At 48.4% G+C, this 13832-nt stretch overlaps 1 protein-coding gene across 1 annotated transcript in view; it reads right to left on the bottom strand.

Annotated features, from left to right (window-relative positions):
- Positions 1-416: 416 nt before the first annotated feature.
- LOC144168241 (sodium/nucleoside cotransporter 2-like) overlaps positions 417-13832 on the bottom strand; it is a 37047-nt gene continuing 23631 nt past the window's right edge. Inside the window, exons 6-9 of the mRNA XM_077697268.1 lie at positions 9402-9529; positions 6458-6599; positions 3459-3617; positions 417-563 (exon numbers count right to left, since the gene is read on the bottom strand). Of these exons, the coding sequence (XP_077553394.1) occupies positions 417-563; positions 3459-3617; positions 6458-6599; positions 9402-9529 (576 nt within the window). The remainder of the gene's footprint in view (positions 564-3458; positions 3618-6457; positions 6600-9401; positions 9530-13832) is intronic.

Genomic DNA, 13832 nt, shown 5'->3' with positions numbered 1-13832 from the left:
TATTTCGCTAAAGGCGACAGCGTACCAGGGTGTCGTACGCTTTCACGTAAAATGGCACGTGAGGACCGTCAAACATGAGTGCTGCTGAGTCCGAGGTGCCGAGCATGCGGGCTTCAATGATGGGCGGTGCAATGGACGTAATTATGGCGAGGAGTTGCTCAAGACGTGTTCCAGGGTCGATGCCTTGGATTACTCCGCGAGAAGTTCCCGCGGGGTTATTGAGGTACGCTGTGACATCATATCTCATGTCGCCAAGGTGGAGGGTGGTGATTTTGCGCAGAGCTTCGGCGCCTACTTCGCTAGGGGTGCTTGTCGTGATAAGATTCTCTTGCGGTTGCGGGAAGGTGATAACTTGAGAACGTAGAGGGTGGGACGCCGGTGGCTTGTTGCAGGCTGTGTGCGAGCTGCCGCGCCGGTCAGGCTTCGACGCGTAGGCGGGACCTCGGGCGGATTATCACCTTGTAGTCGTTCATGGGGAGTTTCAGTTGGATTGCCCTGCGTGGAGCAGAGACGGACGCTGGCACGTCGGTAGTGGAAGGAGTGATGCGCTGGTTGTGGTGCGACTGTAAGATCTGACGCCGGGGTTCATAGGTTGGGAGCGTGCGGCCGCTGTCCGGGTCGTATGTCGGTGGGGCTTGGGGCGATTCTTGCATGTCGACTTCCAGACACCGCGTGGGTAGTGAGGCAGGCTGGGCGCCCGAAGGCGTGCACGATTGCAGCTGAGCCGTGTTCTTTGGGACGTTAGGGTTAGCAGAGACGCTCACCGCTTGAAACTTCGGGTTGGTCCGCCGAGGTGAGAAACGGTCCAATGCTTTTGTGGCGGTTATCAGGGTGAAGCTGGTGACTTAGCGAACACGATGATACTAATTATAGAGCGCTGCTGCAGGGAGGTCCAAAGCCAGGGCTGTGCAAAGCAGTATCCCATGTGAAGCGGGTGTGAGCTCCGCAGCCCCCTGGTGGCGTTTTTCAAGGCTGTGAAAAGGAATCTTTTATAAACAGAAAAGGAATATGACGGTTTTCACCACACAGAACACCGTGGTCAAGAAAGCCTCCCCGGTCCCTCCATCCTCCTTTTGCGTTACCTCATTAACTCCGCACTGGACACGTTGTTCAAAAATCATTTGTGGCGCCAATAACTCAACAAAATTGTCCAAACTTACCTGCGTATAAATATATCGAAAGTGCCCCTTTTTTCCTGTACCCGCGCATTACTGCTGTAGGGTATTTTGCACAGGGTATTTTTTTGCACTCAGCGGTCTTGGCTAACTGCGCCAGGTAATCGCCATTCAAGGCAAAAACAAACACAGATGGAGCAATGGCTCGGGTTCGGTACATAGCTCATTCACGCGAACACACGTGTCCATTACGAATGCCATTTGGTTATAGGAGAGAGTGTTTACGTTGTGGTAAAAACCTACCGCGATAAATTTTCTTCCTCGTGGGCACCTAAAAAGACGTATTCTTGCAAACGACACATAAAGAACACCAGCCACGAATTGTAGTAGCTAAGTTTCCCTTCAGTTCACCAAGCATGTATATCAACACAGTGGTTGCAGCCTCCCATTGAAACGTCAGTTGTCACCCGCCGCGGTGGCTCAGTGGCTAAGGCGTTGCGCTGCTGAGCACAAGGTCGCGGGTTCGATTCCCAGCCGCGGCGGCCGTTTTTCTGATGGAGGCGAAAAGCAAAAACGCCCGTGTGTACGAGATTTCGGCGCACGATAAAGATCCCCAGGTGGTCAAAATTAATCCGGAGCCCGCCACTACGGCGCGCCTCATCGCCTGCGTTGCGTCGGCACGTTAAACCCTACAATCAATCGAAACGTCAGTTGTCATTTCTGCCTACCGAAGGGTGAAATATTTTAAACAGCGAATTTTCCAGAACGAACGCTAACCCATCAGTATTGGACACCCGTACGTAGCCATTATATTTATTATTGCTTCAAACGTTTTAGAGCCTTTATCTCGTTCACGCCGATCGCCGCAGTAGTAGTCTACACTCGCCGCTGCGTTAGCGCGTAGTAACTGGCAGAGTTGAGACGAGCCGCGGGTTCTTTGGTAACACGTTTTGTACAACACGAATATAATTTCTTGTTCGACGCATCAAGGCGTCGAACAGCAGATATGATTCGCAGCGCACGAGACACGCATACAGGAGAAGGTGCAACGTACACGGTCGTTGCGGCAACTGGTGTGACCCAATAAACAATACTTTGACTTCAAGAGTTCTTCCTTTTCTCTCTTGAGCACCCTTGCTTCCACTCTTTAGCACGGCATACAACAGTATACATGGGGACCCTCGGCGAGCGCACATGCTAGTTCGTCCAACAGCCTAACAGTTGGGTTTTCCGGTTCAACTTTTCAACATGGCGGCAGCGCTCGCGGCGGCCGCGAGAGGGCAGCAGATTTTTTTTAAGGCTTATGATACTTCCCCTCGCTCTTTTACTGCTACATCCTTTTTGCATGCCTTTTTCGTTGTCGTCGCTTCGACTTCCGGCTCAAAGTACTTCAAGAGCACGACTGCTGACACACGTTGTCCCGGCTTCCTCGGAATCAGTTCTGCGCGGTTAAGGTGCTTCTCTTCTACTCCCGTTCCATCATGTTCAACTTTCACCGAATAACGTTTGCTCCGTCGTGGCTAACATGCGAAATGAAATGTGTTTATGTTTGCTGTTTACAGCGGTGGTAGTTTTACCTACACTATTACAACAACCACTACAATGCCAGAATTACGAACAAAGGCACACTAAAGGTTTTCGCCGTGAATGACTTATACTGTACAGCTGTTCACCTGCAGAATCCGTATTAATCCCCAATAGATTCCCAGGGGTGTACCCGATCCGGGAAACATTCACAAACCGAACATACAGAAAGTTTTAATGTACAGAAAATATACCGCACGCGCCCATGCACCGTTATCCCCAACGGTGCCGGGTCCCTATGCACGGTGCTATTGAAGTGGCCCTTCAACAGTGCCCATGAACGCATCAACTCTTCTCTTTACACCTGGAAACCCTGCGGCACTGTGCAATTTTGTCTTTGCTGTGTGCGCCTTGCAGTTTCTGCTTTGCCTTTGTTGGTTTTTTTTTTAAAACAGCTATCGCATGCCTTTACTGCTGCAATCTAAAGAAAGCGGGACAACAGCAGCGACTTCGCTCGAGAACGCCGGAACCGGAAATATGAAAAATCTGTTCAGCGAGTTCTCCGATGGGCATAAATCACCAACATTTCGCCCTAGACTGGATGCGCTAGCTGGCTCTGTTCTGTAAGCGTTTCACATTTAAATCAAGGTGAAAAAGGTGCTGCCGCCAAAGATATATGCAACAGTATGCCACATCCCCAATCCCGTAGACCCACATTCATTCACAGCTATTTGCATGCATATGTGGCATTTAGCAAAAAATCATATTGCTATCAAAACTGCTAAGGAGGCACAGGATGGCCCAAACATGACGTCATACCGAGAAGGCAACACGGGCCACGTACGACGTGAGCTCCCGGTAGGCGTCGATTTCGCTCAAAAACAATGCTGAGGCCAGTACGCGAGCCGCCATATGCATCTCGTCCAGGCCTATGCCCATGAGAAGGGCCATGGGCTTCAACAGCGCCGTCAGGATGCCCTGCGTCAGAGGAGGCGACTTCGTGTGGCGCCCTTCCCGTATCACTCCGCCTCCAATAAAAAGAAGCTCCGAGAGGGCTACAAAAGCGTATGATGCAGTGTGACGCCTGTTAAGCGATGTCATTACCATCGTTAGAGCTCAGGACACGGATAGGTAGTAGGAACTTGCCGTTCGTATTAAACTTTTTCTTGTTTAAACCGCAGAAACGAAGCCTGGGCAATGAGGAGCATCTTAGTGGAAAGCTCCGGAATATTTCTATACTACCTGTACATTTTTAACGTGCGCCAAAATGTCGATCGAAGGGCATTTTTGCTTTTCGTGTTATCTGAAAAGGCCGCGGTAGGGAATCGCACCCGTGCACTTGGGCTCAGCCACGCAGCGCCTTAGCCACTGAGAAACCATGGCAAGTTGCACCTTATTGTTGCCTTGGTCAGCGTGGGTTCTTGCTTGAGCTACCAAATCCGCAGATACAGTGCATACGCCATGCAGAGCGTACTTTTTGGACGCGGCCTTTTCGTTGTACAATAATACTGCGGAAGGTGTTTTTTTAATAACGTAAACGACAATGACCTAAAGCATTTAGGTTGGCTGCATATTTTATTTGCGGTTTTAGTTTGAATAACTGGTCAGTGTGTTTTGAATATAAATTGAAAACGAGGGATGAATCAATATGTTGTGGAACGTCCACACATAATGAACTATCAGCGCATCAAGGCACTCTTCCCTGAAACACAGAGTGCTCGAAAGCAAGTCACTCACTTGTTCGCGTTGCCTTCTCGCTTAGTTCCTTACGTGTGCCTGTATGCAATGCCTGCTTGCTAGCTCACCCGTTCAGTTTTTTGCGTCCGGGCATTATAATTTCTACGCATTGCTCGTAAACACAGCAAAGTGCGTTTGCTGAACTTGATTGATTTCTTCCTTTATGGTCAGCTTTGAACAATGTATATTAATTTAATTAGCGCTAAATGGCTTGATGCTAGAAGGCTGAGCAGCCTTGTAGTAATGCTTCGATCGAAAGGCCTGCAGGCACGAAGGAATCTCAGAAGCACTCTCCATGTAAAAAAATCACGCACGCACAACTGCGCTGGGCTGGTGGTTCAGCTCCGTCTGTCAGGTTGAAATGAAATTGGAACACATAATTTAATTCTGAATGCTATGAAGTATACGACGGCTTCTCGGTAGGGAGTTTCCAAATTTTTTTTTTGTGTTTGACTTGTGACTATTTTCTCCAAGGCCGTTTTTTCGCATTGCGTGATATAGAAATTTTTTTCGATCGAATTGCTGCGGGGATCTGTTGTCCGAGACTTAACTCAACCGCCATCGCATGTCACAGTGAGCGGGATCGCAAATGTGCCCACTGTTCAGATAGGCATGTCCCCCATCCACGCACTATCGTATATGGCCAGCGGGATCGTGACCTCAAACGTATATTCCTCGGTTTAGATCACTGAATCATGCGTCGTCCCCAGTTGATGACACGGAAGAGTAATTATGTCCAGGAAATGCCCCTAGGATCCCCACTGCATATCCAAAAGCATAGCGGAAGTTGCGTTATTTTAGCCACGCCTTCTTACTAAGAACGTCCAGGGAGCGTTGGTGTTTCTTTGTAGCCACGGTGACCTGCGATAACTTTCACGGCGTGAATTAGTTTCTCGTGTGTTCGCCCTCACGATCAGCTGCTGTTCTACGGCAAGCGGCAAGGCACAGCGCAGGGGCATAGAATATTGGTTGCAGGCTCCATGCAAATCCTAAAATAGACGAGCGGTTTAAAAAACCAGTCATGACCGGCCTTCTCGTAGCTAATTTTTTCTCAGTGGTTAGTGGGAGCACATGATGACAACGGCGATGAAGACGATGGTGATGCATTTTCAAGGCTACGCATGCATGTCTCCGTTGAAAAAAATGTGCGTGTTTTCATGCAAAGCGGACATATGTGCAGATGCCTGAGTTCCGGCGCGGAGCAAGGCCCACGCACATTCTGCTATGAAATTACCCTAGTAATGTGAGTGTGTGTACCCATGGTAATGCCTTGAGCCTTTCATCACTCACATACAGAACATTTAGCAGCGCCATCAAGCCCAGGTCAGGCGCACTTGTCTAAGATTGTAAAAAAAATATTCAGGAAGAAATTAAGCCTGGCGGTTGTCTTAAAAAACTCAGCACCATGTGGCGTGGGAGAAGAATTATCAGAAGAACATATTTTTAATTAGAACGGTTCATTTAAAATTGCTTTGGGTTACAATTGCAACGTTTCATTGGAGGAGGTCAGGATGATGGCAGTGACGAGGCTTGCGTGTGTTTGCGTGCGACCCCCTTCATCACTAAGGGGAGCTTGTACGAAGTACTCGAACGCCTTTTGGAGAGGCGGCCGGAAAACCAGCCTGCCGGAAGGCCAGGCAACCGAAATCTGTATGAGTTGTCAGATGATGTGAATAGCTGAGACTAATTCAGCAAAAAATGTTTAAGCGGTCTTTTCTGCATACGATTCCGACATTTTTACGCATTGACGAGCCCTGTGCGAAAAAGGCGACAGTTCGAAGCTTTTCAGCACCTAAAGAGACACATTTATCAGTAGAGACACGTACGTTACGAGTAAAACACCACAGACTTTATACTTTGTGCTTTGTTTTAGTCCACATTTACCACGGGGCTCCTACGCAAATACCAGGACGCCTTGAACCCCTAAATGAACAGTGCGTTTGAATTGCTTGCTGACACCAGATGGGCATTACCACATAGTGATGGAACACGGGCGCTTTAGAAGTTGCGAAAGAAAGAGCTTGTGGATCATGTTCGTGCCTGGAGACACTCACGAGTGGCGTAAAGCCAGGGACGGATACAAGCCGGCCGAGCTCAGCGCACACGTCGTTCACGAAGGCTGCGGCCGACAGGAAGGCCACCAACGTGTAGGCGATGGCTGGCACGATGGCCACCAGGATGACCGTGCCGGACTCCAAGGCCTCCACGTATGTCTCGCCTGGGCTGCGTTTAGCACATTCGGCACCAGGTCTCTCAGAAACTAAGCCATCGGTGCGACGAAATAGGCTGACACTTAATTGCTTTGTCTCTGAATGCGACAAGACTACATAAAAGACCAATGCGACAATATTGACTTTGTTACTGCGAACGCACAAGCAATCTGCATTTTCAGGGCACAAGAAAAGCAGGGCAAGCAAAAGCATGCACGCCAATTTTAGTGAAAAATCCCATTACGAAAATAATACCTGTTAATAGACTGGGCGGGGTACCTCAAAATTTCAGAATATCGCTGGGGCATCCGGTCAGGAAAGTAAAGGGTAATTTTAACGAGGAATATACGTAGAGGTAATCGTAAAAACACTGACAAGCTACTCCACGTAAAATGATCATGAATAAGTTTTTTATGGCGCATGTTCAACGCGGGCAAAGAGCTTCAAAACCTGGGTAAACAACAGTGCTCTAAAGGTAACTATTCTTATATCGGTTAGTAAGGATAAAAGTTAAATGAAAAGAAAATGTAACTTGCTGGCGCACACAGCCAGTTTGCGATTCTGCATATGATATGAATCCCTCAGAAGTACTTAAAAACACCTAAATGAAACCACGGCATGTCGCTCAGTTGTTTGCGCAGGAACTCCCCGAATTCACCAGTACAACTTATCTGGACACATGAGCATTCGAGGGAAACAAGGCGACAAATGCCGCATCACTATGATTTACCCTCCGCTCTGGGCCGAACACGGAACCCGCTCTTCGCAAGACCGCCTGGTTGGATTTTTCGATATCACAACCCGTCACCTCCTCTCCTGCCGGATCTATCCCCAGGGGTATAAATCACTCGAAAGAATCTCACGTCTGGCCCAAACTCCAGAGGGTAATGCTTATTGCGTGAACAACTTGACGAAGCACGAAAAAGAGTAGCTACACGGTCACGGCCAGTTCGTTATTCGTCCTTCGTATAGTTGTTCGCGCCCTAACCATTAATTCATTGCAGTACCACCTCTCCCAAACTCACACGTTAATCCTGACGGGTGTCTTCCTCCATCCGGCCCCCATGGCTCATATTTACCGCACCCCATATCTACCCAACTTTTGTTTGCCCTTTATATTGCATCAATGCCAACTTGCTTACAGCCTATCGGCATGCTCCGGGGACCATTTCTTCCAAATTACCTCCGTGAGAAGGTGGGAGGCCTTGCTTCGCAGCCTCGGCGCGAACCTACAGGTTCCCCTGAGGAGTTCGCCGGAAGAAACCGGACAACGGCCAACACGGGACCCCCACCCTAACTCAAGGAGAACAAGTCTGGGAGGGGGTGGGCCTGCAGCCCTTTGGACGGCATTACCATCACGACTTCAATTAACTTCGAGCCACATCCTCACCAAATAGTTTTTTTGTCTTTACCGGATGAAACGAACGATAGGTAAGGCCGTATGTTGTCTGTAGAGTGCTTGGAAATGTTTGTGTATGTTCTGTCGAACGCGTTGCAATGTAGAAGAGGAGGAACGAGAGAAAAAAAATGTAAATGCGTGGTGACTGGAGCAATCAGTCACCGACGAATGCGCGGTCTACGTCATATTGCTTAAAGATGAAACAGCCGATGAATCATCTTACGTTTAAGCATTGCGTCTTTGAACAGCTGCGGCCTACCCAGTACGTGCAACGCACCTTTCTCCTTCTGTTTACATTACAAAACCATGTTTTCGTGTTCATCGCGTTCTGAGCGTTTTCAGTAATGAGCTCATTACCATTACCTCTGACATATGGACATCGGGATTCATTCATTGTTTCTACGCGCAAGCAGTTGTTTGCGGCAAATCAAGCCAGATAACTCTTGAAGTTGAGGTACCACTTGGGGGGGATAGAGATCGTATATAGTCAGGGGTTGGTGCAGGCGCAATCTCAGCGAAATATTTTGACTACAGCATGACAAATAGAGGAGTTTTCACACTTGGGGTATTTTATACAGCCTGCCATCGACACCACAGAGGGCACTGGAGATGTTGCTGCTCCTCACAGCACATACGTCTTGTCAATCAAACACGCAGAAAATTTGTCAGACGGAGAACAAGAACTACATTTTGAGTCAGTTTCTAAGCTATTTGATGTGCGTAGAGCATTGCTATTTCTTGGTTACTTCGTTCGTCACTTGAGTAATGGAGTATTGAATATAAGTTATAGACAGTCTTGTTGACTACGGTCTAAAATATTTTAAGATTTGATTACAAATTTTAAAAAACTTTGCAGTGGGCTCTAAGAGAAAGCAATTGACACATTTTCCTCATATTTTAGTTTAAGTCACCCAATTACGCGGGAGAAATAAGTTGAGAAGTCTATACTGCCGCGTGGTCTCTTGATTGAAGACTCTACTCTTGATGCAGTATGGACCCAGAAAGAAGAGTTCAATCCCTACGCAATGACTAGTATTGGTGGGTGCAAGGCTTCCAGAAATGCAGATGTATTTGCTTAATGTCCAACTGCTCCAAATTTCTATCTCGAGTCTGTTTAGCAATTAGAATAAGGGGAAAAAAGCTGATGGCTGTCGTAATCTTCGAAAAGCAACGTCGGCTTCGTCCCGTTGAAGCAACAGAAATAAACTTTCAGAGACCGTCTGTTTTGAAAGATTCTGTCGTACCCGGAATAATCAACCCTGAACAGTACTTTAATCATTTGCGGTTATTTTCGCTCTTTTCAATATTCCTCGGTGTAAATGCAGTAGTAAAACCTAATCTGCTCCACTAACATAAACGGGATTGTGAGAAGCCTACAGACTTGTTACAGACGCGTACAGGCATTACGTTCTGTACCTTTCGTAGTCGTGCAGGTTGTAGTGCGCAGTGACGGAGTGCTCCGTTTCCGGGTAGAGTAGCTTGGAGGAGGCAATGGCTGCCAGCGTCGACAGTATTGAAGAGATGGTCACGTCCACCAAACTAAGCTGCAACGAACAATCACTGAGCATGGACGGACCAAGCACGTGTACAGTGGAGGAAGCTTATTGCTTTAATTAAGCTGTTTCATTGCAATTCCAGAGGATTTACCGTCTTTGCGGTGGCAAGAAAAATTGTGGTGCAGTTGCATGAAGCTGCGTCTTTAGGCTAATATTTCGATAGGATAGGTTGGCTAAATGTTGGCATCACTTCCTCCACACATCAGAGAACGAAAATAGAGTGCGAGACCATGTGAATTCACCGAACGTCAGTGGAGAAACGAACGCAAGACGGCGCCAAGAAGTCAAAGCGCCTCCTATTTTTTTTTTACTATTTTCCCCAACTTCCTAGACATTGAGCTTGCTCCGGAGCTGGGAAAGGTTCGCCAGCGCTGGACATAGCGTGGAGTAGAGGCCTGACTAGGTTTACAAACTTTATTTAAGCATGCGGTGTGGCTCTAGATGCCAGGTCCCTTCAAGTAGCCGTGGTGGCGCGTCGCAGTTATTTTTCTTTAAAACATACTGTGAAAGGGACTGTGCAGTAACTGGAGAGCCAAGAAGACAACAAAATGTGTGTTCAACGGCGGGAATATGTTGAACCCACTGAACAAGCCAAGAACAAGCCAAGCCAAGAACAAACCATAGAACAAGCCCACGCATTTAGTTTTTATTTCAGCACTCCGTTTCGTCCTCTGCCTCTCCACCTGCACAGCATAAGGGCAGTTAAAGACCAATCGCAAAGTCCGCGCTACTTCTTGTGCAACCGCTAGTTTACGTCGATGCAAACCTATGATGTTTTTATTTAGATGTACTGAAGGGCGCGCCGTTAGACGCCCTCGTGGTATAATGATATTTGTGCCTCTAATTATCCTACTTAGAGCAAGAAAACTAAAATGAAACAAAAATAATGCGCGTGGTACAGCCACTTATATTCCGCCCCCTTCTTAGGGAGCCTCGAGAAAACAATGTGGGGTCCTGAAGCACGAAATATTGCTTCTTCCCAAGGCGTTGTTCTGCGCGCATCCCGAAAAGCCATCTGAAAATCTGCCGGAGCACAACAGCTTCGCAGAGGCGAGTAGCGCTGCGACTTCCGTTTGTGAGCAGTCGTTGTCACACATGGTAGTGCGCATTTTTAATAAGAGGGCATGTTATGACTGCGCGTTTGAACGTTCAAATCTGGGCGCAGACATTCACCACAAGGCGGTTCTCGTCACAGTTCGGATGAAGTGAAATTCCGGCATACACCAAAACGTCGCTGGCCATTCATTTCTGTAGGATAACAATATGGCTCCTGAATAATTTTGTAACAAACGAGTTATACATCGTGCAACGACAGTCATGAGGTAATTCACTATTTACCCCGTATCGGGTTGGAATGGGGATCGACTGTAGTTTTGCTCGGGAGCCGGCAATTGGGAAGCTGAAAACCGTCGCTTTGAATTGGGTACGGCGATTGCAGACGCCTTAAATTTTGCGATATTTGTGACGAGCATGAAATATTTCAATCTGGCTCTGCGATCATCCCGTCTTCAGACATGCAGGAACGCGCGGACAACGAGGTTAAATTGTCACCCTAAAATACCACTGCAGCTGCACCCATTCAATGCAGTGATTTTACAGTTGGGCGGACGAGTTCTACAGGGAATACTATGTCTGTTGGCAAGTAAGCTTTGTCTCCTATCGAATCACGGCGGAACGTTCACTTTGCGACGTGCTTTACTGTGGTATTCGGCCCTCTGCGCCCAGGTTCGGCGTAGAGTCGCGTCTGCGCGTAACGCGCAGGAAGTCGCCTCTGTTAAACATCGCCACAGTTCGTGCTTCCCCAGTGGCAATCCAAGGTCCTCCACAAGCAGCACAAAACCTCCAGGTACTGCAGTGAACCATGGCGCGTCCACATTATGCACTAAAATCGTCGTTCTTTGAAGCCCTCGCCATTCCGACCTCGCGTACGGGTTACTCAAAAAATTCTAAATGACCGCATTCAAGGATGCGTACACGCTCCCCGGCAACTACCGTGTGCCTTCATATATGGCCTACCATTGTGCCACGGAATGCAAATTGAATCATTGAAATGTGAAGGCACCCTTCCTGGCCCCTGGCATTCCGTGACACCCTTAAACGAGTCTTAGGCCACGTCGAACGGCTCCATAAGACTCCAGAAGAACGCATTCCCCTCGCAGGCCTGCGAGAACTCCCTCACTCCGAAATAGATGAGATTGTTTGTACCTTCGAGACAGTTATTGCCCTCGCCATTAACATCACATCGTGGCTCCTCCAACGCACCTGCCGAGTGATCGCTTTCGTTGCCGCTATGTACACGTTGCCCTTCGAAATGGTTTACACTAGTGTGTGAAATGAGCCATGAAGCAGCGGCTGCGGGGAGAGCATTGAGGGCCACCTGCTGATATCCACCGATGGGTCCTTCGTTCCAGACCAGAGAACAGTAGCCGCAGCATCCATTGCGTCTGCCTTCGCCTCAGGCAGACAATGCCGCCTTCTCGTGTTTAGCAGACGCCCAATTACCGAACTCAAGTGCCTTCAGTTGGCTACGGACATGATTAGGGCTGGGGAGCTGACTCAGGTCAACTGTAAATTGGCCACACTACCAATTTCAAAAATACCCTTCCTGAGGCTCTTGTGGGACAATGCTAGCTGCACTGCCCCAGCGACAACACTTTTTTAATCCACCTGCAGTGGCTACCAGGTGACTTGGGTATCAAAAAAAATGGGGGAATGATTTTGCGAAAAAAGGTCGGCGTCTTTAACCACCTCGATGAGTAAGGCGATCAGGCCTCTGGACGTCCCGAGGTTCGTTATCCGAACCTCGGGACGTCCGTTATCCGAAAGCATCTCTAAGCCTTGCCCCCTGACCCCCCAATTGCATCCGGCAATCCACCTCACCAGATTTTTTATTGGACTAAACCAAGCTGACCGCACTCCGTCAACGAATCGGTGTCACTTCTGGGGCTAAAGAAGGCTTAGGCTTGGCCTTTCTAGAGTGCACACTTGCAAACACTGTACAACCTGTACATTGTACACTCGCGCAAGCACTGTGCACATGTCCGCAATTCTCAGCGTTGAACTGCGCCTACAGCTTCGTACGGGAAGCTCGGAATGCCTTCGTGCATTCATTCAAACGGTTGTTCACGGACTGTAACCATTCCCTTCGAGAAACCGCCTTCCATGTCCTGCCGAAGATTTTAATGACACCCAACAATCGGGCCTGGTGTTTCCGCCAGGGCTATCTTTGCTGCGCGGCCCGTATTACATCATCTTTTTCTCCCTTTTTATCCTGTTTTCGGTTTTTTTCCTCTTCCTGGACTTAGTGTTGACAGAGGTATCCTCAACCACAGAGCAGTTAACGCCTGGTGCTTTTCCATCATATTTCTTTCAAAAAAGAAACATACACCTCGTACGCAGTGGTGGCTATATATAATCGGTCGTTAGGCGTCTCAGCGACACCTCAGTGGGAAGTTAGGGTCCTCCCCAATGCAATGAGACAAGCAGAAAGGGCTCATCCGAGCACTCTTGGAGCTAAGAGGGCTGACATTTGCGGTTAGAAATTTTTCTTACATTATCTGTGTACTCGTAACGCAGTGTAGATAGTAGTAGTGCCATTGTCTGAATAGTTCTCATCGTATCAACCACGCCACGAAGCAGTCATTTTAACCGAATTCTCCGTCACAGTGCTGAGTCGTCTACCGAATCAACTGGAACTCGGATGGCGGGGTTCCTGATAGAAAACAGGCCAAGGAAACTAACCTCTGTACTCGTTAATTCTGGCTTTTGACATTTTTTGGTACATGAGCATGTCCTTCACGATAGGCCGTAATTGTGACTGGGGAAACAGGATAATGCCATGAATTCCCCGAGACATCAAAGAAGAGGAGCTCAAACGAAAAGAAGAAGGAGATAAAAATTATGAGTGCGGCGTCAATGCCATAACGAATAGGACAACGCCGCTCAGGGAAGCACGACTTGCTCCTACAAGAACCAATCAAGACAGTCCAAAATATGCGGGAAGAGAATATTTCAGCTCATAGTTCACGGAATACGGGCGAGAGGTCGAATCATGAATGGCACAACAAGACGATGAGGTTTCGGAGAACTGAGCCAGGGGTGACGCGGCCAGGTAGCCAACCTCGCTACTCCAGCCTTCCCGGGAGCGGGCTGGCGAGTCCACGGCTCTAGTCTCCTCGACCCAACGCGAACTCACGCGTTGGCGGTATTAGCAGTGACGGACGGAGGACCGTTGACCTTCGCTACGACGGCCACCACAACGGCAACACTCCCAAATTTGAGTCGTGTTTTC

This window comes from Haemaphysalis longicornis, unplaced genomic scaffold (genome assembly GCF_048455015.1).
Source record: "Haemaphysalis longicornis isolate Haplotype H1 unplaced genomic scaffold, Haemaphysalis longicornis Haplotype H1 scaffold_2, whole genome shotgun sequence".
NCBI lineage: Eukaryota > Metazoa > Arthropoda > Arachnida > Ixodida > Ixodidae > Haemaphysalis > Haemaphysalis longicornis.
Note: the sequence above shows the minus strand (reverse complement) of the source record. Positions and strands in the feature narration are given on the sequence as shown.